This window comes from Oncorhynchus kisutch, linkage group LG13 (assembly GCF_002021735.2).
Source record: "Oncorhynchus kisutch isolate 150728-3 linkage group LG13, Okis_V2, whole genome shotgun sequence".
Lineage (NCBI taxonomy): Eukaryota > Metazoa > Chordata > Actinopteri > Salmoniformes > Salmonidae > Oncorhynchus > Oncorhynchus kisutch.
In genome coordinates, this window is record NC_034186.2 from 76,488,491 (window position 1) to 76,516,332 (window position 27,842).

The window sequence follows — 27,842 nt, forward strand, 5'->3', positions numbered from 1 at the left end:
AAAACGTCACTGTCTATGTTTAGCTAGGTACGGCAGGGTAGACTAGTGGTTAGAGCGTTGGACTAGTAACCGGAAGGTTGCAAGTTCAAACCCCCGAGCTGACAAGGTACAAATCTGTCGTTCTGCCCCTGAACAGGCAGTTAACCCACTGTTCCTAGGCCGTCATTGAAAATAAGAATTTGTTCTTAACTGACTTGCCTGGTTAAATAAAGGTCAAATATATATATATTTTTTTTTTAAGTAGCCCACCTTACTACTCTCGTAAAGCACTTCATTGTTGTTATGGCTCTTCTGTTGCAATGGGTCATTACTCTGTCTCTGTTAGTGGGCTGTCTATAATCTCCTTGTCTTCAACATCCTGTAAAAAAAACTAACATTTGACAGTGATTCCTCCTCTCTCTATGGTTATCTTTGTCATTCACCTGTGTTTGCTATGTCAATCCTGTCATATTTAATAGAATGATGGCATGGTTGGATACTGAATGACCCCCCCCCCCTCCACCTATCTCAAGCCCCCTCACTGCCTCTCTATTTTGATACCTCTACCCCCCCCCCCCCCCCCCCCCACCTACCTCTAGTCCCCTCACTGCCTCTCTATTTTGATACCTCTACCCCCCCCACCTATCTCAAGTCCCCTCACTGCCTCTCTATTTTGATACCTCTACCCCCCCCCCCCACCTACCTCAAGTCCCCTCACTGCCTCTCTATTTTGATACCTCTACCCCCCCCCCCACCTACCTCAAGTCCCCTCACTGCCTCTCTATTTAGATACCCCTACCCCCCCCCACCTATCTCAAGTCCCCTCACTGCCTCTCTATTTTGATACCTCTACCCCCCCACCTATCTCAAGTCCCCTCACTACCTCTCTATTTTGATACCTTTACCCCCCCCCTACCTATCTCAAGTCCCCTCACTGCCTCTCTATTTAGATACCTCTACCCCCCCCACCTACCTATATCAAGCCCCCTCACTGCCTCTCTATTTTGATACAGCCCCCACCCTTATTGTTGTGTATTACAAACAGCCCCCACCCTTATTGTTGTGTGTTACAAACAGCCCCCACCCTTATTGTTGTGTATTACAAACAGCCCCAACCCTTATTGTTGTGTGTTACAAACAGCCCCCACCCTTATTGTTGTGTGTTACAAACAGCCTTTCATGTGGGGAAGTAGAGCGTGTAGATCCAGTTCTGTTGATGTATTTATAGAACCCACGGTACAGTCCTGTGTGTTTCTCTATCAATGTCTGAACTTGTATCCCTTGTGGCAGAGAGGTGCTTTGATCCTGTTAGATAGACCCACAGTCCCAGTCCCTCCCTCCCCAGACTGTCTCCCTAAAACCTGTACTCTCAGCTGTGTGTTATTTAGGCCTTCCATCAGGTGTGTGGTCCAAAGGGCTCTTTTACAGCTTCTACCCCCAAGACATAAGACTGCTGAACAATTAATCATATGGTCACCAGGACTATTTATTTTAGCTTATTTTGTCAATATTTTCTTAACCAACAGTGCAGTTAAGAAAAATAAAGTGAAGGGCTTGTAAATAAGCATTTCATGGTAAGGTCTACACCTGTTGAATTCGGGGCATGTGACAAATAAAATGTGATTTGTGCGTGTGTGTGGCATCCACGTGTTTTATAGAGGTGAAACGGGTCAATTAACCTTTAACAATGAACCGCTCACTCACCTCTGCTAAAGCACTGATGCTCACTGGCCCATACACATACACACGTTACATACATAGACCCTGAGGATGTTCATCAGCGGAGGCTGCTGAGGGGATGATGACTCAGAATAATGGCCGGCATGGAATGGTATAAAACTCAGGGTTTTCATGTGTTTGATACCATTCCATTTACTCCATGAACATCACAGTTCTCTGATTGGCAGATAAGGCCATACAGGCGTGAAAAGCAAATAGAGCACAGATAGAGGCAGCATTACTGCAGACGCCCAACTCTCTTTACCTTTCATAGTATTCAGTTGGAATTAGCATTGTAATAATCTTGCCACACTTAGTTTTTGTGGTTTTCTGGGCAGATACCCGACTCCCACTGTTTTCTGTTCAGCTAGCTTTGCAATGAAAACAGAGATTTACTGTTAGTTAGTTGGTTTGATGGATGTCTTCTGTTCTGTCTATCACTCCCAACAACTACTGAAGCAACAGCTACTGAGAAAGGATTGATTGGATTGTGTGAGAATGATCAGGACTGAACAGGACTATGCTACTACTGTGATACAAACATATCTGTGGTGTGCTGGCCGAACTTTGTTTTAAAGAGCCTGTTACACTGGAGTTGTGGGAAAGACTGCCGTGCAGTTGGTTTTAGTGATCAGTGTTACACTGGAGTTGTGGGAAAGACTGCCGTGCAGTTGGTTTTAGTGATCAGTGTTACACTGGAGTTGTGGAAAAGACTGCCGTGCAGTTGGTTTTAATGATCAGTGTTACATTGGAGTTGTGGGAAAGACTGCCGTGCAGTTGGTTTTAGTGATCAGTGTTACATTGGAGTTGTGGGAAAGACTGCCGTGCAGTTGGTTTTAGTGATCAGTGTTACACTGGAGTTGTGGGAAAGACTGCCGTGCAGTTGGTTTTAGTGATCAGTGTTACACTGGAGTTGTGGAAAAGACTGCCGTGCAGTTGGTTTTAATGATCAGTGTTACATTGGAGTTGTGGGAAAGACTGATCAGTGTTACACTGGAGTTGTGGGAAAGACTGCCGTGCAGTTGGTTTTAGTGATCAGTGTTACATTGGAGTTGTGGGAAAGACTGATCAGTGTTAGCTAAATAGGGTCAGTATGGAGGGGTATTGTTTTCTTGTTTAATCATAGATAGCCTATCATCCCACGACACAACAACATATTGATTTGTAGGGTGGCAGATAACCTAGAGGTTAGAGCGTTGGGCCAGTAACCGAAAGGTTGTGGGTTAGAATACTCACGCCGACAAGGTGAAAAAGTTGCCAATGTGCCCTTGAGCAAGGCACTTAACCCTTATTTGCTCCAAGGGTGCTGTACTACTATGGCGGACCCTGTAAAACAACACATTTCACTGCACCTATCCTGTGTATGTGACAATAAAACATAAAAAATTTGTTATAATTACTTTGCTATTGAATATCCAGAGATAAGACAAGAACTCCCTGTATATCTGTACACAGTATTCTTCAAGGACAAGAATGAGCTACAATTACTATCTGTTATTGTGAGACGACTCAAGGACATTCTCTGTGTGAAGAATGTTTTTGTTGTTTTCGCGGATGTTCTACATCTTTTGTGTGACTGAATATCAAGCGTTATGAAAGGAAGTTTAGTTTTTGCATGTACCTGGGAATACATTTCCCTTTCCAAACTCTTTACCTTGAGCTACTACATCCCATCCCAGCTACTACATCCCATCCCAGCTACTACATCCCATCCCAGCTACTACATCCCATCCCAGCTACTACATCCCATCCCAGCTACTACATCCCATCCCAGCTACTACATCCCATCCCAGCTACTACATCCCATCCCAGCTACTACATCCCATCCCAGCTACTACATCCCAGTATCTGTGATACATTTTTCATGTTTCCACACTTTTTCTGTAATAATAATTAATAATTAATTTATATGTTTGTGTTCTCTAGTATTTTGTACAAAGAACTTTGCAATAGTGTTTCCATACCAGTAGTCTGTATGTACAGTACGCTATGTCCTGCCAGTGTTCCAGTTTTTCCTGATGGCAAACCAGTCAATATTGACAGTACAGTGGAACACTGGGCTGTCCCCACCTGTGGTTATGGAATGCAATGTTTCCCAAACAATATTTGTATAGAAATCATCCCCAGGGTGTGTTAGTGTTGTGTAAGTGGGCTATGTTGTGCCGTAACATTTTCCATAGGGGAGTGATATGTACAGTACCTGCTAGATCACTACAGATATTCACATTTCTATATTCTCATGTGACATAATGAAACTATTTCCACCACTACATTGGAATGTATTTTGAAAGAGATAACCAGATCATCTGGGAGAAGTGTAAACTAGCTGTCATGTGTGAGTGGTTGGGATCAGATGTTACTGTAGGTGTAAACTAGCTGTCATGTGTGAGTGGTTGGGATCAGATGTTACTGTAGGTGTAAACTAGCTGTCATGTGTGAGTGGTTGGGATCAGATGTTACTGTAGGTGTAAACTAGCTGTCATGTGTGAGTGGTTGAGATCAGATGTTACTGTAGGTGTAAACTAGCTGTCATGTGTGAGTGGTTGGGATCAGATGTTACTGTAGGTGTGAAAGAGAGGAGCAGAGGAGTGGATATCATCTGTTTCCTATCTCAGTCAACCCACTGTGTTCAGCACAGCATGTATTCTACCCTGCCAGAAGAAAGATTTGCCTATTCATCCTGTTATATTTCTCTGTCATTTCCCCCTATCTGGGGCCATAAACTTTCCCTTCAATCCTACTGTTCTAGGTTCATTTGGGTTTGTCAATTATTGTTCTAAATTGACTGAAGTTTAAATGAGTTTCTCCCTGTTAAATGGCATGGATAGTGTGTTCTGCTAAATCATGTAATATGTATACCTGAGAGCAGCAGGTCTCCTGTTGGACTGAATGACAGTCTGGATGAGAGATCTCTGACTCAGTGCTGTATAGGACTACTGGGTAGGAACAGGGGGATGTATGGAGAACAGTGACTCAGGGTGACATATTCAGTGGTAGTCTGTCTCACTGTTAAAACTCCTGTTCATATCTGTGCTGCCTCGTCTCTGTGGTACTCACTCTGAGACCATAGTTGTCTGGGTCTGTCCTCACTCTGAGACCCTAGCTGTCTGGGTCTGTCCCCACTATGAGCCCCTGGCTGTCTGGGTCTGTAGTCAGTGAGACCCTAGCTGTCTGGGTCTGTCCTCTGTCTGTCTTTGTCTGGTTCAGTTTCCGTGTTTTTGTGGTCATGTGCCTATTTGTCTGTGGAACAACTATACTTGTGTCCCTCAAACCTGAATGCAATACTTAACTGAAATAAAATCTTAATTGTCCTAACAATTTTCCTAATATGTGATCGGCATGGTATGAAATTGAGTTGTATTATTTGGCTATCTGACAGGTATTTACCTGCGTAGTCCGCGCTCCTCTGACTTTTTCAGTTGTAGCGCGCAGCGCGGGGGCGTGAGCTGGCTACAGAGAAAGAAGAGGCAGCGAGACATCCCACTCCCTATTTTTTTTCTGTTTCATGGAAGTCAATAAACGAAGAAGAATTACTAGACCCAGCTGCTTTCGTATTGGTGTCTATGAGAGAGCCACCCCCTTAAGTAGACAGAAACGTATCATTTTTTGTTCGATGGTTAACTATCTTTAGTTATCCAACATCTTAGTTGCCTGTGCACTGAGGTTACGCGCATACATTTCTGGGGGAGGGCGGGAGTGGAGGGAACTGCCTGATGTAACCTTATCGACTGGTAGTGAAGAGCAGCGTCGACTTTTGTTAAAATAAACCGTGATCTTCCGTCTGCGAGGGCGAGAGTGAGACAAGAGGACGACAATCCGTGTTCTCTGTTTGTTTAGAGAAAATAATACTATATAAGCAAAGTTGAACAACTCTTTCATATTTAAGCTATATAGTTATTTATCTATCTTATCTGTGTGAAGATGAACGGGGTAACGCGGAGTCTGTGTACATTTGAGGACCTCAGAGCTGATGAGAGAACAGCGGTAAGACAATAACTATTTAAGTGAACTGTTTTACTTTCCTTCTCACTGCGTTCCGGATGGCTAGACAGTCTGGCAGGCAGGCAGGCAGATCGAGGGGCGCCACTGACGTGTGTCAAATGTTATGCTATCACTATGTGGTTGCTTTATTTCCCCCACTTTTTAAAATATATATTTTTCATTTATTCATGCCAACCTGTTGGATATGCAAATATGTTTTGCATTATAATCTGAGATCAATTACAATATTTAATTTAACCGATAGCACATTACCTTACTTTAGTGGTATCATTTTGTGCCCCAAAGTAAGAATAAACAAGAAGAGATTAATTAACTTCAGAGTATTGGTCTTAGATCCTCCTGACTGAAGTCTTATCAGGCTTACTGGCTTCCTCTGGTGTTAATGGGCTTTTTCTAGTAATTATAGTATTACACACACACACACACACACACACTAGCCCAAATAACACCTGTGATCTGGCCAGAGGGACCAGACTGCTGTCACAAGTGAGCATCTTCATGTAGGGCTTACAGTAGTGTCAGCCAGAAGACTAGCCTATCTACACTACAGTAAGACAGCTTCCTCAGTGTCCTCTCTCTATGCCATGGGTGTGTCGAACTCATTCTGTCCCAGGGGGTGCATTCAGTCTTCCTCCTTCTTCTGTGATTATTAGTGAGCTGTCCAGTCAATAAACTGTATAAATGTAGGTCCATTATTTGCTTTTAGTCATTTTTAAGTATGTTGTGTTTGCCCCCCCCCCCCAAAAAAAAAAAAATATATATATTTTTCCTCAAACCAGAAGCGGACAGGATTGGTCCCCATCGTGGGCGGGATCCAGGCCGTATGTTTGACACACCTGCTCTATGCCCGTGAGGCATTGTCATGTATCATAATTGTAGTGATTTAGGGTGGAACACATCTGTGAGGGGCATTGAACCAGTGATCCTTTGGTTGCAGGGCAGGCACACTACATCCAGACTGAGAACCAGGCTTATACAATTTAGAATTCCCTTATAAGGTCCTTTGAGCTCTGCTCCACCTAGATGTTTACATCACCAGTCATTGTCCCTGGTATAGAAGCTCTTAATCTCCTGTCTGGCTGGAGAAGGTTAATCATTGACCCAGTTAGACACGTGTCTCTGATGATGGTCTGTGTTCTATCTGGGGCCTGACCATTGGCCCACAACATGTCTCCTGCAGAGCCATACAACAGCTATCAGCACTAGCATGATGTTGGCCCTTAACTTTTCACCCCCTTTGGTCAAGGTTTGGACTTAAGTATGGTACACTGATCCTAGATATGTGCCTATAGCTAACCTCTACCAGGAGCAACAGCCTATCAGAATTTAACTTACCTATCAGCATTGTATAGGGCTATAAAACTGGATTATAAGGTCAAGGTACACAGTCAAAGGATGAAGCACACGGCTAGATACATAACCTATGCTTTGTTCGTGCTGGTCGGGTTTATCTTGTTTTATATTTGAATAAACAACTAGGGGTGTGGGAACCATGCAGCTCTCAAATTACAATCACCCCTTAATACAACATTGTCCTTATCAGATACAATGGATCAACAAACATTCTACACCCACATTCTTATCATATCTGATCTGATATGGTTATTAAGACCAGGGAGATAAATATAGGAGGAATATGGTTATTAAGACCAGGGAGATACAGCAACATGGAATAAATATAGGAGGAATATGGTTATTAAGACCAGGGTGATACAGCAACATGGATTAAATATAGGAGGAATATGATTATTAAGACCAGGGTGATACAGCAACATGGAATAAATATAGGAGGAATATGATTATTAAGACCAGGGTGATAAATATAGGCGGAATATGGTTATTAAGACCAGGGAGATACAGCAACATGGAATAAATATAGGAGGAATGTGGTTATTAAGACCAGGGTGATACAGCAACATGGAATAAATATAGGAGGAATATGGTTATTAAGACCAGGGAGATACAGCAACATGGATTAAATATAGGATGAATATGGTTATTAAGACCAGGGAGATACAGCAACATGGATTAAATATAGGAGGAATATGGTTATTAAGACCAGGGTGATACAGCAACATGGAATAAATATAGGAGGAATATGGTTATTAAGACCAGGGTGATAAACATAGGAGGAATATGGTTATTAAGACCAGGGAGATACAGCAACATGGAATAAATATAGGAGGAATATGGTTATTAAGACCAGGGAGATACAGCAACATGGAATAAATATAGGAGGAATATGGTTATTAAGACCAGGGAGATACAGCAACATGGAATAAATATAGGAGGATGTGCTGATTCTGTGCTATAGCCTTGTGAAAGACCTTTTAAAGTCCATTTAGGCTAAAAGTTATGAGAAGAGGAGGACTGCGAAATATAAGGAAAATAAATATTCCCAAAGTTGCAACAGTGAAGGGTGTGTTTGTGTGTGTATGCAGGTATGTGTGCCCTCCAGCTGTAGTTGAACTATACCTGGATAGAAGGAACACTCTGTTTGTGTGAGAGTGAGTATTGATATTACGCAGAACATTGACAGAACAGCCAGTACATTTTTCATGACTATCTATTAATTCACACTCATTCATTCTTAAATATAACATCCATCCAGTCACCAGAGAGTTTTGATAAGTCTCTTCTTTTCCGTCACTAGGCTTTTGTCAGCATTCCTACTTTTTAAATAATGCCTCATGATCCACCCTGATTCCTCATGTTTACTGAGCTCACCCACCCCTCCGCCATTCCTCCCCATTACCTCGCTATGGAGAATGTGACATCACTGTCTGGAACTGTGCAAGACATGACCTTCTGACTCATCTATGAGGAGGAACCAGAAACAGTCTTCCCACCACCAGGAACTAGTAGAAGAAGCATCAACTCACACAATAAACAAGACAACCTCATTCCATTTCCACACTAGGAACCAGTAACTCACACTAAACAAGGCAACCTCATTCCATTTCCACACTAGGAACCAGTAACTCAGACACTAAACAAGACAACCTCATTCCATTTCCACACTAGGAACCAGTAACTCACACTAACCAAGACAACCTCATTCCATTTCCACACTAGGAACCAGTAACTCAGACACTAGCCAAGACAACCTCATTCCATTTCCACACTAGGAACCAGTAACTCACACTAAACAAGGCAACCTCATTCCATTTCCACACTAGGAACCAGTAACTCAGACACTAAACAAGACAACCTCATTCCATTTCCACACTAGGAACCAGTAACTCACACTAACCAAGACAACCTCATTCCATTTCCACACTAGGAACCAGTAACTCAGACACTAGCCAAGACAACCTCATTCCATTTTCACACTAGGAACCAGTAACTCAGACACTAACCAAGACAACCTCATTCCATTTCCACACTAGGAGCCAGTAACTCACACTAAACAAGACAACCTCGTTCCATTTCCACACTAGGAACCAGTAACTCACACTAACCAAGACAACCTCATTCGATTTCCACACTAGGAACCAGTAACTCAGACACTAGCCAAGACAACCTCATTCCATTTCCACACACTAGGAACCAGTAACTCACACTAAACAAGACAACCTCATTCCATTTCCACACTAGGAACCAGTAACTCACACTAACCAAGACAACCTCATTCCATTTCCACACTCTAGGAACCAGTAACTCAGACACTAGCCAAGACAACCTCATTCCATTTCCACACACTAGGAACCAGTAACTCACACTAAACAAGACAACCTCATTCCATTTCCACACTAGGAACCAGTAACTCACACTAACCAAGACAACCTCATTCCATTTCCACACTAGGAACCAGTAACTCAGACACTAACCAAGACAACCTCATTCCATTTCCACACTAGGTGCCAGTAACTCACACTAAACAAGACAACCTCGTTCCATTTCCACACTAGGAACCAGTAACTCACACTAACCAAGACAACCTCATTCCATTTCCACACTAGGAACCAGTAACTCAGACACTAGCCAAGACAACCTCATTCCATTTCCACACACTAGGAACCAGTAACTCACACTAACCAAGACAACCTCATTCCATTTCCACACTAGGAACCAGTAACTCAGACACTGGCCAAGACAACCTCATTCCATTTCCACACACTAGGAACCAGTAACTCACACTAACCAAGACAACCTCATTCCATTTCCACACTAGGAACCAGTAACTCAGACACTGGCCAAGACAACCTCATTCCATTTCCACACACTAGGAACCAGTAACTCACACTAGCCAAGACAACCTCATTCCATTTCCACACACTAGGAACCAGTAACTCACACTAACCAAGACAACCTCATTCCATTTCCACACTAGGAACCAGTAACTCAGACACTAGCCAAGACAACCTCATTCCATTTCCACACACTAGGAACCAGTAACTCACACTAAACAAGACAACCTCATTCCATTTCCACACTAGGAACCAGTAACTCACACTAACCAAGACAACCTCATTCCATTTCCACACTAGGAACCAGTAACTCAGACACTAGCCAAGACAACCTCATTCCATTTCCACACTGGGAACCAGTAACTCAGACACTAACCAAGACAACCTCATTCCATTTCCACACTAGGTGCCAGTAACTCACACTAACCAAGACAACCTCATTCCATTTCCACACTAGGAACCAGTAACTCAGACACTAGCCAAGACAACCTCATTCCATTTCCACACACTAGGAACCAGTAACTCACACTAACCAAGACAACCTCATTCCATTTCCACACTAGGAACCAGTAACTCAGACACTGGCCAAGACAACCTCATTCCATTTCCACACACTAGGAACCAGTAACTCACACTAACCAAGACAACCTCATTCCATTTCCACACTAGGAACCAGTAACTCAGACACTGGCCAAGACAACCTCATTCCATTTCCACACACTAGGAACCAGTAACTCACACTAGCCAAGACAACCTCATTCCATTTCCACACACTAGGAACCAGTAACTCACACTAAACAAGACAACCTCGTTCCATTTCCACACTAGGAACCAGTAACTCACACTAACCAAGACAACCTCATTCCATTTCCACACTAGGAACCAGTAACTCAGACACTAACCAAGACAACCTCATTCCATTTCCACACTAGGAGCCAGTAACTCACACTAAACAAGACAGCCTCGTTCCATTTCCACACTAGGAACCAGTAACTCACACTAACCAAGACAACCTCATTCCATTTCCACACTAGGAACCAGTAACTCAGACACTAGCCAAGACAGCCTCATTCCATTTCCACACACTAGGAACCAGTAACTCACACTAAACAAGACAACCTCATTCCATTTCCACACTAGGAACCAGTAACTCAGACACTAGCCAAGACAACCTCATTCCATTTCCACACACTAGGAACCAGTAACTCACACTAAACAAGACAACCTCATTCCATTTCCACACTAGGAGCCAGTAACTCAGACACTAACCAAGACAACCTCCTTCCATTTCCACACTAGGAACCAGTAACTCAGACACTAACCAAGACAACCTCATTCCATTTCCACACTAGGAACCAGTAACTCACACTAAACAAGACAACATCATTGCATTTCCACACTATAGGAAGCAGTAACTCATGCAGGTCTTGTTGCTAAGTATGTATTTTGCTAGGGTTGAAAGTACTACTCCCTCAGTAAAGGTGAATAGGTACATGCCTAGAACTCATTCCACAGGAGACCATAACTCTGTCATCATTTGTACAGATTTATCACCTAGTACCCCCAGAGGAAAGAACAGACATTGCTCATAACACTATTTTTATTTACCCGTGTGTACGTCTTATTTACCCGTGTGTACGTCTTATTTACCCGTGTGTACGTCTTATTTACCCGTGTGTACGTCTTATTTACCCGTGTGCACATCTTATTTACCCATGTGTACGTCTTATTTACCCGTGTGTACGTCTTATTTACCCGTGTGTACGTCTTATTTACCCGTGTGCACATCTTATTTACCCGTGTGCACGTCTAATTGGAACGTAGGTGCTAGATGATGTGGTACTGACTGGAACGTAGGTGCTGACTGGAACGTAGATGCTAGGTGATGTGGTACTGACTGAAACGTAGGTACTAGGTGATGTGGTACTGACTGGAACGTAGATGTTAGGTGATGTGGTACTGACTGGAACGTAGATGTTAGGTGATGTGGTACTGACTGGAACGTAGATGCTAGGTGATGTGGTACTGACTGGAATGTAGATGCTAGGTGATGTGGTACTGGTTGGAACGTAGGTGCTAGGTGATGTGGTACTGACTGGAACGTAGGTACTAGATGATGTGGTACTGACTGGAACGTAGATGTTAGGTGATGTGGTACTGACTGGAACGTAGATGTTAGGTGATGTGGTACTGACTGGAACGTAGATGCTAGGTGATGTGGTACCCACTGGAACGTAGATGCTAGGTGATGTGGTACTGACTGGAACGTAGATGCTAGGTGATGTGGTACTGACTGGAATGTAGGTGCTGACTGAAACGTAGATGCTAGGTGATGTGGTACTGATAGGTGATGTGGTACTGACTGAAACGTAGGTGCTAGGTGATGTGGTGCTGATAGGTGATGTGGTACTGACTGGAATGTAGATGTTAGGTGATGTGGTACTAACTGGAACGTAGATGCTAGGTGATGTGGTACTGACTGGAATGTAGGTGCTGACTGGAACGTAGATGCTAGGTGATGTGGTGCTGATAGGTGATGTGGTACTGACTGGAATGTAGGTGCTAGGTGATGTGGTACTGATGTTTGATGTGGTACTGACTGGAACGTAGGTAATGACTGGAACATAGGTGCTAGGTGATGTGGTACTGATAGGTGATGTGGTACTGACTGGAATGTAGGTATTAGGTGATGTGGTACTGACTGGAACGTATGTACTAGATGATGTGGTACTGACTGTAATGTAGGTACTAGGTGATGTGGTACTGACTGGAACATAGGTACTTGGTGATGTGGTACTGATACCTTCTCCACTACCTCTGTTTACAGCTCTCGTAGGTTCCGTTTATGACAGAGGGACAGTACTGAATGCTGAGCTCTTACTGACATTTCTGTGTTGATGTTGTTTATATGGGTCTCTATTCCACTCTCCTATCAAATTGTGTTAGCAGGTAGTCTGCTGTTTCCAGTGTAGGGGTGGAAAGAGTCATTCAGCCTCTATCACACAACTCTCCCTCTGTTCCTCTGTTCTGCTTTGCCTCTCTCTCTCTCCCTCTCTCTCTACTCTCTCTCTCTACTCTCTATCTGTCTCTCCCTCTCTCCTGATGCCACAGTCACAAACAATAGCCTTGTCAATGTCCTATGATCCCTTGTGGCTGTAGACCATGCTGAATCTGGTTTTACATTACTGCTCTATTATAATGGTAGGCTGGGTCTCTGGGAGGTAGACTGGGTCTCTGGGCGATAGACTGGGTCTCTGGGCGGTAGGATGGGTCTCTGGGCGCTAGGCTGGGTCTCTGGGCGATAGACTGGGTCTCTGGGCGCTAGGCTGGGTCTCTGGGCGCTAGGCTGGGTCTCTGGGCGCTAGGCTGGGTCTCTGGGCGATAGACTGGGTCTCTGGGCGCTAGGCTGGGTCTCTGGGCGCTAGGCTGGGTCTCTGGGCGATAGACTGGGTCTCTGGGCGGTAGGCTGGGTCTCTGGGCGGTAGGCTGGGTCTCTGGGCGATAGACTGGGTCTCTGGGCGGTAGGCTGGGTCTCTGGGCGGTAGACTGGGTCTCTGGGCGGTAGACTGGGTCTCTGGGCGCTAGGCTGGGTCTCTGGGCGCTAGGCTGGGTCTCTGGGCGCTAGGCTGGGTCTCTGGGCGCTAGGCTGGGTCTCTGGGAGGTAGGCTGGGTCTCTGGGCGGTAGGCTGTGTCCTGGGCGGTAGGCTGGGTCTCTGGGCGGTAGATTGGGTCTGTGTTGTCATAGGCTGTTTTCCCTGTGAATGGCTGCCATTACCCGATCCTGGTTGTTTGTGATAGTGTAGTAGGTCAAGGTGTGTCTGTCTGGTGGTGGATTAGGTGAACCTTTGTCTTCTTTATTTTATTTTATTTATTTTATTTATTTCACCTTTATTTAACCAGGTAAGTTCTCATTTACAACTGCGACCTGGCCAAGATAAAGTAAAGCAGTGTGACACAAACAACAACACAGAGTTACACATGGAATAAACAAACACATGGAATAAACAAACACATGGAATAAACAAACATACATTCAATAACACAATAGAGAAAAAAAGTTTATATACAGTGTATGCAAATGAGGTAAGATAAGGCAATAAATAGGCCGTAGTGGTGAAATAATGACAATTTAGCAATTAAACACTGGAGTGATAGATGTGCAGAAGATGAATGTGCAAGTACAGATACTGGGGTGCAAAGGAGCAACAAACAAAAAAATAACAGTATGGGGATGAGGTAGTTGGATGGGCTATTTACAGATGGGCTATGTACAGGTGCAGTGATCTGTGAGCTGCTCTGACAGCTGGTGCTTAAAGTTAGTTAGGAGATATGGGTCTCCAGCTTCAGTGATTTTTGCAATTCATTCCAGTCATTGGCAGGGACACATTACTGTTCATCTAACAGAACATTATCTCTCTCTCTTTATTTCTCTCTACTTTTTCTCTCTCTCCCTGTCTCTCTCTCAATTAAATTTCAATCTCGCTCTCGCTCTCTTTCTCTCTCTCTCTCAATTCAATTTCAATCTCTACTCTCTATCTCGCTGTCTCTCGCTTCTCTCCCTCTCTGTCTCTTTGCTGATCTTTGTCTCCCTCATCATTTTTTCTGTCTTTCTTTATATTGTATTTAGGTTCACCCTCTCCCTTTTTGACACTATCTTCCCTCCCTTTCCACTCCCTTGTCCTCTCCTCCCCTGCTCCCGCTCTCCATCCCCTCCATCCCCTCTCCTTTTCCTGCATGTGTATTTGTTGAGTGTGTGTCCTGTCCTAACAGGTACCCGTGTCTGTCTGTCATACACCACTTCTCTCTAACACAATCATCATCGTTACACAACACAAATACCTGTTATTACCTCATTTCTACTGAGACACATGGGCCTGGTAGGTAGTGTGTACTGTATGTGCCAGATATGTCCGCTGGCGCTGCCCATGGCTTCCTCACTGACTGAAAGAAGCACTACTACATGTCATTTGGTTAAGTGTTGAATTCTTTCATGTAAGTATTCCGAAAACCACCTACCCATTCTTAACACATACTTCCTGAGTAATTACCAGGTGAATGCTACTTGTAGTGAAATGAAGTGCTACTTATATCTGTCCGGAGGAGTTTTTGGCCAAAGTGTCATTAAGTCATTGTGATGGCTGTCAGTGTGAGTCAGTAGTGAGGAATGAGACATTTAGTGGGTGGTTTCTGGGTAATGGTTTTAAAATGGGCGCTGATGAAAGGAGGCTTTGTGATGCACTACTCTGGTACGTCAACACAAAGCTGGCAGTGTAGAGAGCTACAGAGAACGTCAACATACCTCACATACTCTAACTCTCCTAACTGGCCTGACTGGATGGGTCAAAACAACACAGTCAATATTCAACGGAACAGTAGCTAACCATACAGTGTGTTTCCGTGGGTTCAAACACTTTACAACTCCACAGTATTTGCTGTGTCTGTCTTGTCTCAGAGTTAACTTGAGTTTAGACTTCAGGACACAGAAATGTACACAGAGGAGAGTAAAGAGAACATGATGTGTTGTTGGTTTCCAGGTAGTCTGGTTTATCATCTCTATAACCCTGCTCCCTCAGCCTCATGCAGACACACAACCACACACACATCCCTCTCAGCTGGTAATATGGGGGTTCCCTGTCCAGCGAGACACACAACCACACACACATCCCTCTCAGCTGGTAATATGGGGGTTCCCTGTCCAGCGAGACACACAACCAGACACACACACCCACAACCCTCTCAGCTGGTAATATGGGGGTTCCCTGTCCAGCGAGACACACAACCAGACACACACACCCACAACCCTCTCAGCTGGTAATATGGGGGTTCCCTGTCCAGCGAGACACACAACCAGACACACACACACACACAACCCTCTCAGCTGGTAATATGGGGGTTCCCTGTCCAGCGAGACACACAACCAGACACACACACACAACCCTCTCAGCTGGTAATATGGGGGTTCCCTGTCCAGCGAGACACACAACCAGACACACACACACAACCCTCTCAGCTGGTAATATGGGGGTTCCCTGTCCAGCGAGACACACAACCAGACACACACACACACAACCCTCTCAGCTGGTAATATGGGGGTTCCCTGTCCAGCGAGACACACAACCAGACACACACACACAACCATCTCAGCTGGTAATATGGGGGTTCCCTGTCCAGCGAGACACACAACCAGACACACACACACACAACCCTCTCAGCTGGTAATATGGGGGTTCCCTGTCCAGCGAGACACACAACCAGACACACACACACAACCCTCTCAGCTGGTAATATGGGGGTTCCCTGTCCAGCGAGACACACAACCAGACACACACACACAACCCTCTCAGCTGGTAATATGGGGGTTCCCTGTCCAGCGAGACACACTACCAGACCTCACTGCCCTCATAGTGACTCGTGTGTGTGTGTGTGTGTGTGTGTGTGTGTGTGTGTGTGTGTGTGTGTGTGTATTTTCACCCTTACCCACCCGCCCACTCTTCCTGAGTTGCATTGTTTTGGAGCCAGATTTAGTTTATGGTTACTGGGAGACTTGGTTACCATGGAAATGTTCCATCCCACTTCAGTACAGTTTTTCTGCCCACTGCCTCCCAGAATTCTAATGGAGATTCCTATTGGTGCTGGCATCGATCTCTAGTTCTGAGTTTTCCAAGATGGAACGGCATTCAAGTGGAACATTCTGTCTCTGAGTAACTTTATGCTTCTGTTCCCTCTCTTTCTTTCTCTCTCTCTAACCACTGGCTCCCTACACACTAGTTGACTGGGTACTGGCCTCCAGTCAGTCTCTCTGTCCCTCCCACCTTCCCTCTTCCTCTCTGCCCTACACAGTATTACTCAGTTTCTCCTCCCTCTTTTCCCCTCCTCCATTTCCAGTAGTTCCCTCCTTCCCCCCATCCCTCTCTCTCTCCATCCCATAACGGGCTCTTTGTAACTGCTTCTCATTTCGTCTTTTCTTCGTCTCATTCGTCAGGATGGGTGCAGGAGACTGAGGCTGACTCTCCACCAGCAGAACCAGGTCGGGAGGATCACAGAACAACCCAGGAGCAAGGTAAGAACCTAGAACCATGACCTAGAACCCTAACCTCTAAACCAGACCTAGACCCTCAACACTCACCTAGAATTCTGTCTGCATTAGCCGACTCCTACAATTACAACAGAGGGGACAGGAAGGAAGTCATGGAACTCTGTCCCTGGATGGATGGAATTGTATCCCTATGTGTAATATGTGGATAAAAGTCCATGGCAGAACATAATTCTGAACCTGCACTGTTACTGTAAATGGATATACATAAGCCCTTCTGAACTGGCTGAGGGTTTGGGTGTGTTTTAGTGGACCAGGGGATGGCTGGGGTCACTGTCCCTAACACACTTTGATAGTGTGTTGAATCAGAAAAGAGTAGCACACACACACACAGGGTGCTAGTTCACACACAGACTCACAAACAGGTCATAAAATGTCATGGCTGCCATCCGGTTTCCATCAGAGTCCTATGCAACTGTTCTTAAGACTGTTCTTAAGACCGCAGTGTTGGAGAGGAGAGACAGACCACTGCCAAGCTTACTAAACTTATACAGTGTATCTCTCTCTTGCTTTCTCTTGCGCTTTCTATTTCTCCCTCGCACTCTCTAACCCTTTTCTTTCTTTCTTTCTTTCTTTCTTTCTTTCTTTCTTTGACCAATCCCACAGAAGTTTAGAGTTTATTGAATGGTGGTGATCACCATCGCAATCAGGGCTAAATGTAACGTCTACTGATTATGGGGGCTTTATACACACACACAGGAACACTGTTGACACATACACACACACACAAACACAGGAATCCTGTATACACAGATAAATAGTTTCCAGAGTTTGTTCTTGAAGCGGTGGACCTAAATGACAGATGTGTGTTATAATGCTGTATACATTCTACAACTCCCCTTCTGTTTTAGAGGACCACCATTAGTTTCTAACCTGTTTCATTCTGGTTAGTACATTTTCTGACGGTCAGTTTGTGTCAGACATTCTCAGTGCTAATCTGAGTATCATACCTACTACTGTATATGGGAATGAATGGAACATCTTGATGTCATATCCTGTTGGTCCGTCACTGAGTGTTCTTCCTAATCTAGTGTTGCAGCACGTAACTCCTCTCACACATTCATGTCACCACACTCAGAATCACTTCATGTTCACACATGCTGGAGGCTTGGAAATATTTTCACACTATTCCAAGTATCATAAACTCCCCTACCTCCCTGATTTTTCAGCCAATCGGACGAGCGTTTGCTCTGGTGCAGCCAACCAGTGATAGGCCTGCTCTGAAGCCTGAACCAATCAAACCCTATGAGGAGAAGGCTGAAAAGGTTGAGGTCATCAAGGTGGGTGGGGCTTAATGTTTGAGGGTGTGTGTGTTACCAGGGTGTGTAATGTGTAATGTGTGTGTAATATGTCTGTGTTCCATGTGTTGCAGGTGTATCTGGAGGATCGTAGACAGGAGCAGCAGAGACACCAGCAGAGCCTCAAGATGTTGTCAGATGAAGTCTCCCAGATACAGGAGGTAAGACACATTCTCTCTCTCTCTCACTTTCTCTCTCTGTGTGTGAATCTGTCAGTAACACGTGTGTGTGTGTGTGTGTTGCTCAGGTGAGATATTGTCTGAAGACCCTGAGGGAACAGATGGCAACCAAGAACAAAGGACAACACAAGGTATGTGAACACGTGTTGTTATGGAACACATGTATAATGTTTATGTGAACACGTGTTGCCATGGAACACATTTATAATGTTTATGTGAACACGTGTTGTTATGGAACACATTTATAATGTTTGTGGACACGTGTTGTTATGGAACCAGTTATAATGTTTATGTGGACACGTGTTGTTATGGAACACATTTATAATGTTTATGTGAACACGGGTTGTTATGGAACACATTTATAATGTTTTTGTGAACACGTGTTGCCATGGAACACATTTATAATGTTTATGTGAACACGTGTTGTTATGGAACCAGTTATAATGTTTATGTGGACACGTGTTGTTATGGAACACATTTATAATGTTTATGTGGACACGTGTTGTTATGGAACACATTTATAATGTTTATGTGAACACGTGTTGTTAAGGAACACATTTATAATGTTTATGTGGACATGTGTTGTTATGGAACACATTTATAATGTTTTTGTGAACACGTGTTGCCATGGAACACATTTATAATGTTTATGTGAACACGTGTTGCCATGGAACACATTTATAATGTTTATGTGAACACGTGTTGTTATGGAACACATTTATAATGTTTATGTGGACACGTGTTGTTATGGAACACATTTATAATGTTTATGTGAACACGTGTTGTTATGGAACACATGTATAATGTTTATGTGAACACGTGTTGTTATGGAACACATTTATAATGTTTATGTGAACACGTGTTGTTATGGAACACATTTATAATGTTTATGTGAACACGTGTTGTTATGGAACACATTTATAATGTTTATGTGAACACGGGTTGCTATGGAACACATTTATAATGTTTATGTGAACACGTGTTGTTATGGAACACATGTATAATGTTTATGTGAACACGTGTTGCTATGGAACACATTTATAATGTTTATGTGAACACGTGTTGTTATGGAACACATGTATAATGTTTATGTGAACACGTGTTGTTATGGAACCAGTTGTTTAGTGTCATCATTCATTTTGATACCTACTGATGACATATGCAATATGTCCTGTGTGTGTCACTTCTACCTAAATGTGTGTCTCATATCTCCTCTCGTTCTCTCCATCCCTCACTATTCCCTCTCTTTCTTCATCCTTCTCTCCCCTTAGGTTCTTGCTAGTGGCTACAGAGTCAGCACTCCCTCCAATCAGAACATCTCTTCTTCCTCAAAGGGAGGAGCTAAAGATGATGGGCAGGTGAGGGGCTTTTCACATGCCCTATACGGACAGGTTCATGTGGGGTGTGTGTGTGAGCTTAAATGTGTGTGAGAGCTTATGTGTGCGTCTAACACCTACATATCAAGTCTGACCCAGTTCCGAGATCATTGGCGTGTGTGTGTGTGTGTGTGTGTGTGTGTGTGTGTGTGTGTGTGTGTGTGTGTGTGTGTGTGTGTGTGTGTGTGTGTGTGTGTGTGTGTGTGTGTGTGTGTGTGTGTGTGTGTGTGTGTGTGTGTGTGTGTGTGTGTGTGTCCATTTTAGTATGAGTGTATTCACAAATACAGCGAGGGGGAGAGAGAGAGGTGAGGGAGAGGAACACCCCCCAGGAGAGAGATCTGGAAGGCCTGGTACATTCCGTCCCTCCTCTCCTCCTGTGTTGTTGAGTGTGTTTGTGTTCTTCTCCCTCCATTGTTCTACATTCCCCAGATGACTGCCTGTTTAATAGCTTTGGTTTAGTCTCGAGGCCAAACAGGTAATGGGCGTTCCCAAGGCTATTCATGTCAGGATTCAGGAGTCTTTTCAGAAGAGTGAATATGGCTGACTTTAACAGTTTGTGTGTGTGCAGCGTGTGAATGACGCATGAGTAGCAGTTGGCGTTACAGAAATATGAGTGGAAAACTTTGGTCTTTGTTTGGCTTCCATCAGAATCTCTCCCTTTGTAACCGCTGCTTTGACACACAGACACATACAGTCACACCTCACTCTCTCTCACTCTCTCCCTCCCTCTGTCATTGAAATGTAAAAATAGATTGTTCTGTAATTATTTGCATATTAGCATTTTGCGTTTCCTCGCTCTCGCTCTTTCGCTCTCTCTCTCTATTGTCATTAATCTGATTCACCTGTGTAAACAAAGGGCCGGGCCGCTCTCACTACAGTAAAATCAACACTGAGAAACCAATACAATACTATACAAATCAGTACTACACTATACAATAGAGTACTATACAATACAGTACTACACAATACTGTACTAAAGTGATAATCCCAGAGTAGACTGTGTTTGGAGGATATATTGGCACGGGTGTTGTTAGGCCCGAGACGAACACTATACAATACACTACTGTACAATGCTTTACAATACAGTAGTACACAACAGTATACAATACACTACTGTACAATGCTTTACAATACAGTAGTACACAACAGTATACAACACAGTACTTCCCTGAACCGGGGGAGTCAGGAGTTTACAGTGCTTTGATCAGTCAGGTGGCTGAATGAGTTTATGAACAGGATATTAGTGGATTCTTGGAGCTTCACTCAAATCTATGGAAACAAACTGTGTTTATAAGTTTTCTCCCAGTTGAACAGTTCCTTTATTCCCTCTTTCTTTCTTTCTCTCTGTCTTCAGGGAGGGGAGGATGAGGTGGAGAGGGCCAAGATGAGGGAGGTCAGTAAGCGTCTGTATGCTCAGCTACAGGAGGCTGAGAAGAAACACCAGGAGGAGAGAGAGAGACTGCAGGTAAAACGGACAGACGGACCGGACAGACGGACGTGTTGTAAATCATGAAACTAAACTCTCTGTCCTTTTCCTGTGCAGACTGAGGGTGTGGATCTGCGCCAGCGTCTGGGGGAGCAGGAGGAGAAGCTGAAGGGGGTGGAGGAGAGTAGTGAGAGGAAGGACCAGAGGATTGAGGAGCTCCAGAGGCTGCTGGGAGGCATGGCACAGGAGAGCCAAGCCCTACGAGACACACTGAGGAACAGAGAGGAAGAACTCAGAGAATTACGCAAGATCAGAGAGGAGGGCAGGAACGAGGAGCAGAGGTGAGGAGGATAATAAACAGAGCACACACACACTGCTCAGTTGGAGCTAGAAACACAAGCATTTCACTGCACCTGCGATAACATCTACAAATCTGTGTATGTGATTTGAGTTGACACAGAGCACACACACACAGATCGCGCAGATCCCACACAAACACCAAGACACACACGAGCACACACACACACACACACACATACATATAGACGAGGAGTGTTCTCAGCCACTCACGCTGTGTGTTCTTCTCAGGTCAGAGCAGTTGGAGAAGGAGCTGGCCATTCTGAAGGAGAAGATCCATCATCTAGATGACATGCTGAAGAGCCAGCAGAGGAAAGTCAGACACATGATCGAACAGGTGAGACGCAAACACGACTATAACATGTTATAACTAGCTATAACAGGACTATAACATGCTATGACAGGACTATAACATGCTTTAACAGGACTATAACATGCTATAACAGGACTATAACATGCTTTAACAGGACTATAACATGCTTTAACATGCTTTAACAGGACTGTAACATGCTATAACAGGACTATAACATGCTTTAACAGGACTATAACATGCTTTAACAGGACTATAACATGCTATAACAGGACTATAACAGGACTATAACATGCTATAACAGGACTATAACAGGACTATAACATGCTTTAACAGGACTATAACATGCTTTAACATGCTTTAACAGGACTGTAACATGCTATAACAGGACTATAACATGCTTTAACAGGACTATAACATGCTTTAACAGGACTATAACATGCTTTAACAGGACTATAACATGCTATAACAGGACTATAACATGCTATAACAGGACTATAACATGCTATAACAGGACTATAACAGGACTATAACATGCTTTAACAGGACTATAACATGCTATAACAGGACTATAACAGGACTATAACATGCTTTAACAGGACTATAACAGGACTATAACATGCTATAACAGGACTATAACATGCTATAACAGGACTATAACATGCTTTAACCGGACTATAACATGCTATAACAGGACTATAACATGCTATAACAGGTCTATAACATGCTATAACAGGACTATAACATTCTATAACAGGACTATAACATGCTATAACAGGACTATAACATTCTATAACATGCTTTAACAGGACTATAACATGCTATAACAGGACTATAACAGGACTATAACATGCTTTAACAGGACTATAATGGGACTATAACATGCTATAACAGGACTATAACATGCTTTAACAGGACTATAACAGGACTATAACATGCTTTAACAGGACTATAACATGCTTTAACAGGACTATAACAGGACTATAACATGCTTTAACAGGACTATAACAGGACTATAACATGCTTTAACAGGACTATAACATGCTTCGACAGGACTATAACATGCTATAACAGGACTATAACATGCTATAACAGGACTATAACATGCTATGACAGGACTATAACATGCTTAGACAGGACTATAACATGCTATAACAGGACTATAACATGCTTTATCAGGACTATGACATGCTATGACAGGACTATAACATGCTTTGACAGGACTATAACATGCTATAACAGGACTATAACATGCTATGACAGGACTATAACATGCTTTGACAGGACTATAACATGCTTTAACAGGACTATAACATGGATGTGTGTGTGTGTGTGTACAGCTGCAGAACTCTCGTATGGTGATCCAGGAGAGGGACCGTGTCATCAGAGATCTGGAGGAGAAGGTGGCTTTCCTGGAGGCAGAGGTCAGTACCAACTAACCATGCCTGGGATTTGTAGTCTTTTGTTCACCATCTACTGTTGCTCCGAACTGTAGTCTTTTATGCCTGCAACACAGAGTAGGGTTTGACTTCCTCTGACCCTACAGTTGAAGTTGGAAGTTTTTCACAATTCCTGACTTTTAATCCTAGTAAATATATCCCTGTCTTAGGTCAGTTAGGATCATTTATTTTCAGAATGTGAAATGTCAGAATAATAGTAGAGAGAATGATTTATTTCAGCTTTTATTTCTTTCATCACATTCCCAGTGGGTCAGAAGTTTACATAACCTCAATTAGTATTTGCTAGCATTGCCTTTAAATTGTTCAACTTGGGTCAAACGTTACGGGTAGCCTTCTACATGCTTCCCAAAATAAGTTGGGCTGAATTTTGGCCCATTCCTCCTGACAGAGCTTGTGTAACTTAGTCAGGTTTGTTGGCCTCCTTGCTCACACATGCTTTTTCAGTTCTGTCCACAAATGTTCTATAGGATTGAGGTCAGGGCATTGTGATGGCCTCTCCAATACCTTGACTTTGTTGTCCTTAAGCCATTTTGCCACAACTTTGGAAGTATACTTGGGGTCATTGTCCATTTGGAAGACACAATTGCAACCAAGTTTTAACTTCCTGACTGATGTCTTGAGATGTTGCTTCAATACATCCACATACTTTTCCTGCCTCATGATGCCATTTATTTTGTGAAGTGCACCAGTCCCTCCTGCACCAAAGAACCCCCACAACATGATGCTGCCACCCCCGTGCTGGGATGGTGTTCTTCGGGCTTGCAAGCCTCCCCCTTTTTCCTCCAAACATAACGATGGTCATTATGGCCAAACAGTTCTATTTTTGTTTCATCAGAGCAGAGGACATTTCTCCAAAAAGTACGATCTTGTGCAGTTGCAAACCGTAGTCTGGCTTTTTTATGGTGGTTTTGGAGCAGTGGCTTCTTCCTTGCTGAGCGGCCTATCAGGTTATGTCGATTTAGGACTCGTTTTACTGTGGATATAGATACTTTTGTACCTGTTTCCTCCAGCATCTTCACAAGGTCCTTTGCTGTTGTTCTGGGATTAATTTTCACTTTTCGCACCAAAGTACGTTCATCTCTCGGAGACAGAATGCATCTCCTTCCTGAGCGGTATGACGGCTGCGTGTTCCCATGGTGTTTATACTTGCATACTATGTTTGTACAGATGAACGTGGTACCTTCAGGTGTTTGGAAATTGCTCCCAAGGATGAACCAGACTTGTGGAGGTCTACAATTTTTTTCTGAGGTCTTGGCTGATTTCTTTTGATTTTCCCATGATGTCAAGCAAAGAGGCACTGAGTTTGAAGGTAGGCCTTGAAATACATCCACAGGTATACCTCCAATTGACTCAAATTATGTCAATTAGCCTATTAGAAGCTTCTAAAGCCATGACATCATTTTCTGGAATTTTCCAAGCTGTTTGAAGCCAGTCAACTTAGTGTATGTAAACTTCTGACCCACTGGAATTGCGATGCAGTGAATTATAAGTGAAATAATCTGTCTGTAAACAATTGTTGGAAAAATGACTTGTGTCATGCACAAAGTAGATGTCCTAACCGACATTTGTGGAGTGGTTGAAAAACGAGTTTTAATAACTTCCGACTTCAACTGTATGTATGTGTGTGTTTAGAATCGGGAGATGCATGATCAGATGGACTACTTCCTGGGAGGTGAAAGGTCAAACTCGCACCTCTCATCAGACCGCCACGCCCAGATTGTCTATAGGTAATTTACATCCAGTAACTCAGGCAGACACACCCATCATAGACCTGTCAGATTGTCTACAGGAAATTCACATCCAGTAACACAGGCAGACACACACCCATCATAGACCTGTCATCAACTCACCACACGCCTGACCTGTCATCAACTCACCACACGCCTGACCTGTCATCAACTCACCACACACCTGACCTTTCACCAACTCACCACACATCTGGACCCTCATTCCCCTGACTGACCAGAAACATCACCTGACCTCACACAGCCCTCCACACACACCTGATCTGTCACCAACTCACCACACACCTGACCTTTCACCAACTCACCACACACCTGCCCCCTCATTCCCCTGACTGACCAGAAACATCACCTGACCTCACACAGCCCTCCACACACACCTGATCTGTCACCAATTCACCACACACCTGACCTTTCACCAACTCACCACACACCTGCCCCCTCATTCCCCTGACTGACCAGAAACATCACCTGACCTCACACAGCCCGCCACACACACCTGATCTGTCACCAACTCACCACACACCTGACCTTTCACCAACTCACCACACACCTGCCCCCTCATTCCCCTGACTGACCAGAAACATCACCTGACCTCACACAGCCCTCCACACACACCTGATCTGTCACCAACTCCCCACACACCTGCCCCCTCATTCCCCTGACTGACCAGAAACATCACCTGACCTCACACAGCCCTCCACACACACTTCTAACCCCTGCACATCCCCATAGTGTCCCTCAGCTGTTCACTAGTAATGTGTTCCCCAGAGTAAAACCTTGGCATCGATCTCATTTCTCTCTCTCTCCTCCACAGTAAGCCTTTGAAGCCCAGCAACTCGTCCAACAAGCCTCTTCCCTTCATCAAAATCATTGAGACCAAGTCCTGAACTGGTGAAAGCGAGGCTAACCTAACGACACCAAACCTGCTAAGCTAAACAACAACGGACTGAAATAGACCATCACCACATTACTACCACACCAACATCACAGTGCACGTATGAAGTTTAAACTGAGGTGACCACAACAACATCACATCAACTGACCACCATCACCCAATATGCAATGTGTGTGTGTCAGAGGAGGCTGGTGGGAGAAACTATAGAAGGAGGGGCTCATTGTTTTTTTAACCTTTATTTAACTAGGCAAGTCAGTTAAGAACAAATTCTTATTTTCAATGACGGCCTAGGAACAGTGGGTGAACTGCCTGTTCAGGGGCAGAATGACAGATTTGTACCTTGTCAAATCTAGTAACCTTCCGGTTACTAGTCCAACGCTCTAACCACTAGGCTACCCTTCCGCCCCATTGTAATGTCATGGAACAGTCAACTGTTCCCATATGTTTTCTGTGTTTCATACCGTTACATGTATTCCTCCTATAGCTCCTCCCACCAGCCTCCTCGTGTGTGTGTGTGTGTGTGTGTGTGTGTGTGTGTGTGTGTGTGTGTGTGTGTGTGTGTGTGTGTGTGTGTGTGTGTGTGTGTGTGTGTGTGTGTGTGTGTGTGTGTGTGTGTGTGTGTGTGTGTGTGTGTGTGTGTGTGTGTGTGTGTGTGTGTGTGTGTGTGTGTGTGGGGTTTTGGATTGTGTATGGACGTTGATGTAGATATACTTATAGAGTTGATTCTCAATAGAAGTCTATTTATTCATAGCAGACAGATGATTCTTTCTAACCCAGTGTCATAATCTATTGTCATCTGTTGAAGTCCGTCTGAAGGACTTTACTACTGACAGAGAGGACCAGAGACGGTGTGATAGCAGTACCCTGTGGTTAGTAAGGGTCTGATAACAGACCCAGTCTTTGGCCTCAGAGAGGAGGCAACCATGCCAGGCTGGGCCATAACAGAGAAATAAAATGGCCGATGAGTGAGAGGGGGATCGAAGAGAGAGATCTGTATTCAACTAATCAGAACACAACCAGTTTGTCATCTTTTTACCATGGCACCAAGGCAGGATAGAGTGAGTGTTGCTACACTATACAGGTATTGGAGAAGCAGAAAGACATTAAGGAGAGAGGATATAGTTTTCCATCAAACCCTTCTGTAACCCATTAACCTACTTCCTGTGTCTGTGGCCTAGAGTCCACTGTTAGAATCCTCTTTATTTGACACCTGAAAGGGAGGAAGACAATCTTTGACTTTTTGTAAATATACTTATATGGTCACGTAACGGCCACAGTGATGTGTCGTGGTTTATACAAAGTTATGAAGGCCATGTTTGTTATTTTGTTCGTTGAGAAAGTGTGATGTTTGGTCTAGTATGTGTGGATTAGAAGTCCCCTCACCAATACTGATGCCACTTTGAAGTCTAAAGGAAATGAAGATGATTCATTCTGACAAGTACTTACTAACCTTGCAAGAAGTTGACATTATCCACATTTTTGCATTTCAGTTACCTGACGTTTCATCCACCATCACCAGCTTTGTACATAACTATATTTATTTGTTTATGTGGTGTTCTTTGATGTCCCTGTAGTCTCACTCTGGGATTTGTTTGTTAGTTTTATCCTTCAGACAGGAATGTTTGGCCTGACACTTTAGTGTGTGACAATCATCTTTATGTATTTATGTGAAAATACAACTTTCATTTTAGGGAAAACATTTTCAGTAGACATGTTAGTGTGTGTTAACAACATATATAGTTTGTGTTTTAGTTATTTTAATAAATATATGAAAATACTTGTTTTTTTCATGTTTTTTGAGGGGGTACTAGTG

General features: G+C 43.7%; 1 protein-coding gene across 1 annotated transcript; it reads left to right on the forward strand.

Annotated features, from left to right (window-relative positions):
- Positions 1–5,306: 5,306 nt before the first annotated feature.
- On the forward strand, positions 5,307–27,806 carry tuft1a (tuftelin 1a). The gene is made up of 12 exons (XM_031787449.1): positions 5,307–5,682; positions 16,873–16,950; positions 18,153–18,263; positions 18,356–18,442; positions 18,529–18,591; positions 19,732–19,818; positions 21,191–21,301; positions 21,380–21,603; positions 21,851–21,956; positions 23,270–23,353; positions 25,022–25,116; positions 25,949–27,806. Exons 1-12 carry the CDS (start codon positions 5,620–5,622, stop codon positions 26,019–26,021), a joined length of 1,182 nt encoding a protein of 393 aa, XP_031643309.1. The 5' UTR covers positions 5,307–5,619; the 3' UTR covers positions 26,022–27,806.
- The last annotated feature ends 36 nt before the right edge of the window (positions 27,807–27,842 follow it).

What these genes read in the sequence shown, in the direction of transcription:
- tuft1a (XM_031787449.1), top strand. Translation starts at nt 5,620, where the DNA reads ATGAACGGGGTAACGCGGAGTCTGTGTACATTTGAGGACCTCAGAGCT. An exon ending in AAAAGGTTGAGGTCATCAAG is followed by an intron (nt 18,264 to 18,355) that starts GTGGGTGGGGCT and finishes CATGTGTTGCAG; the next exon opens with GTGTATCTGGAGGATCGTAG. An exon ending in AGGAGAGAGAGAGACTGCAG is followed by an intron (nt 21,302 to 21,379) that starts GTAAAACGGACA and finishes TTTCCTGTGCAG; the next exon opens with ACTGAGGGTGTGGATCTGCG.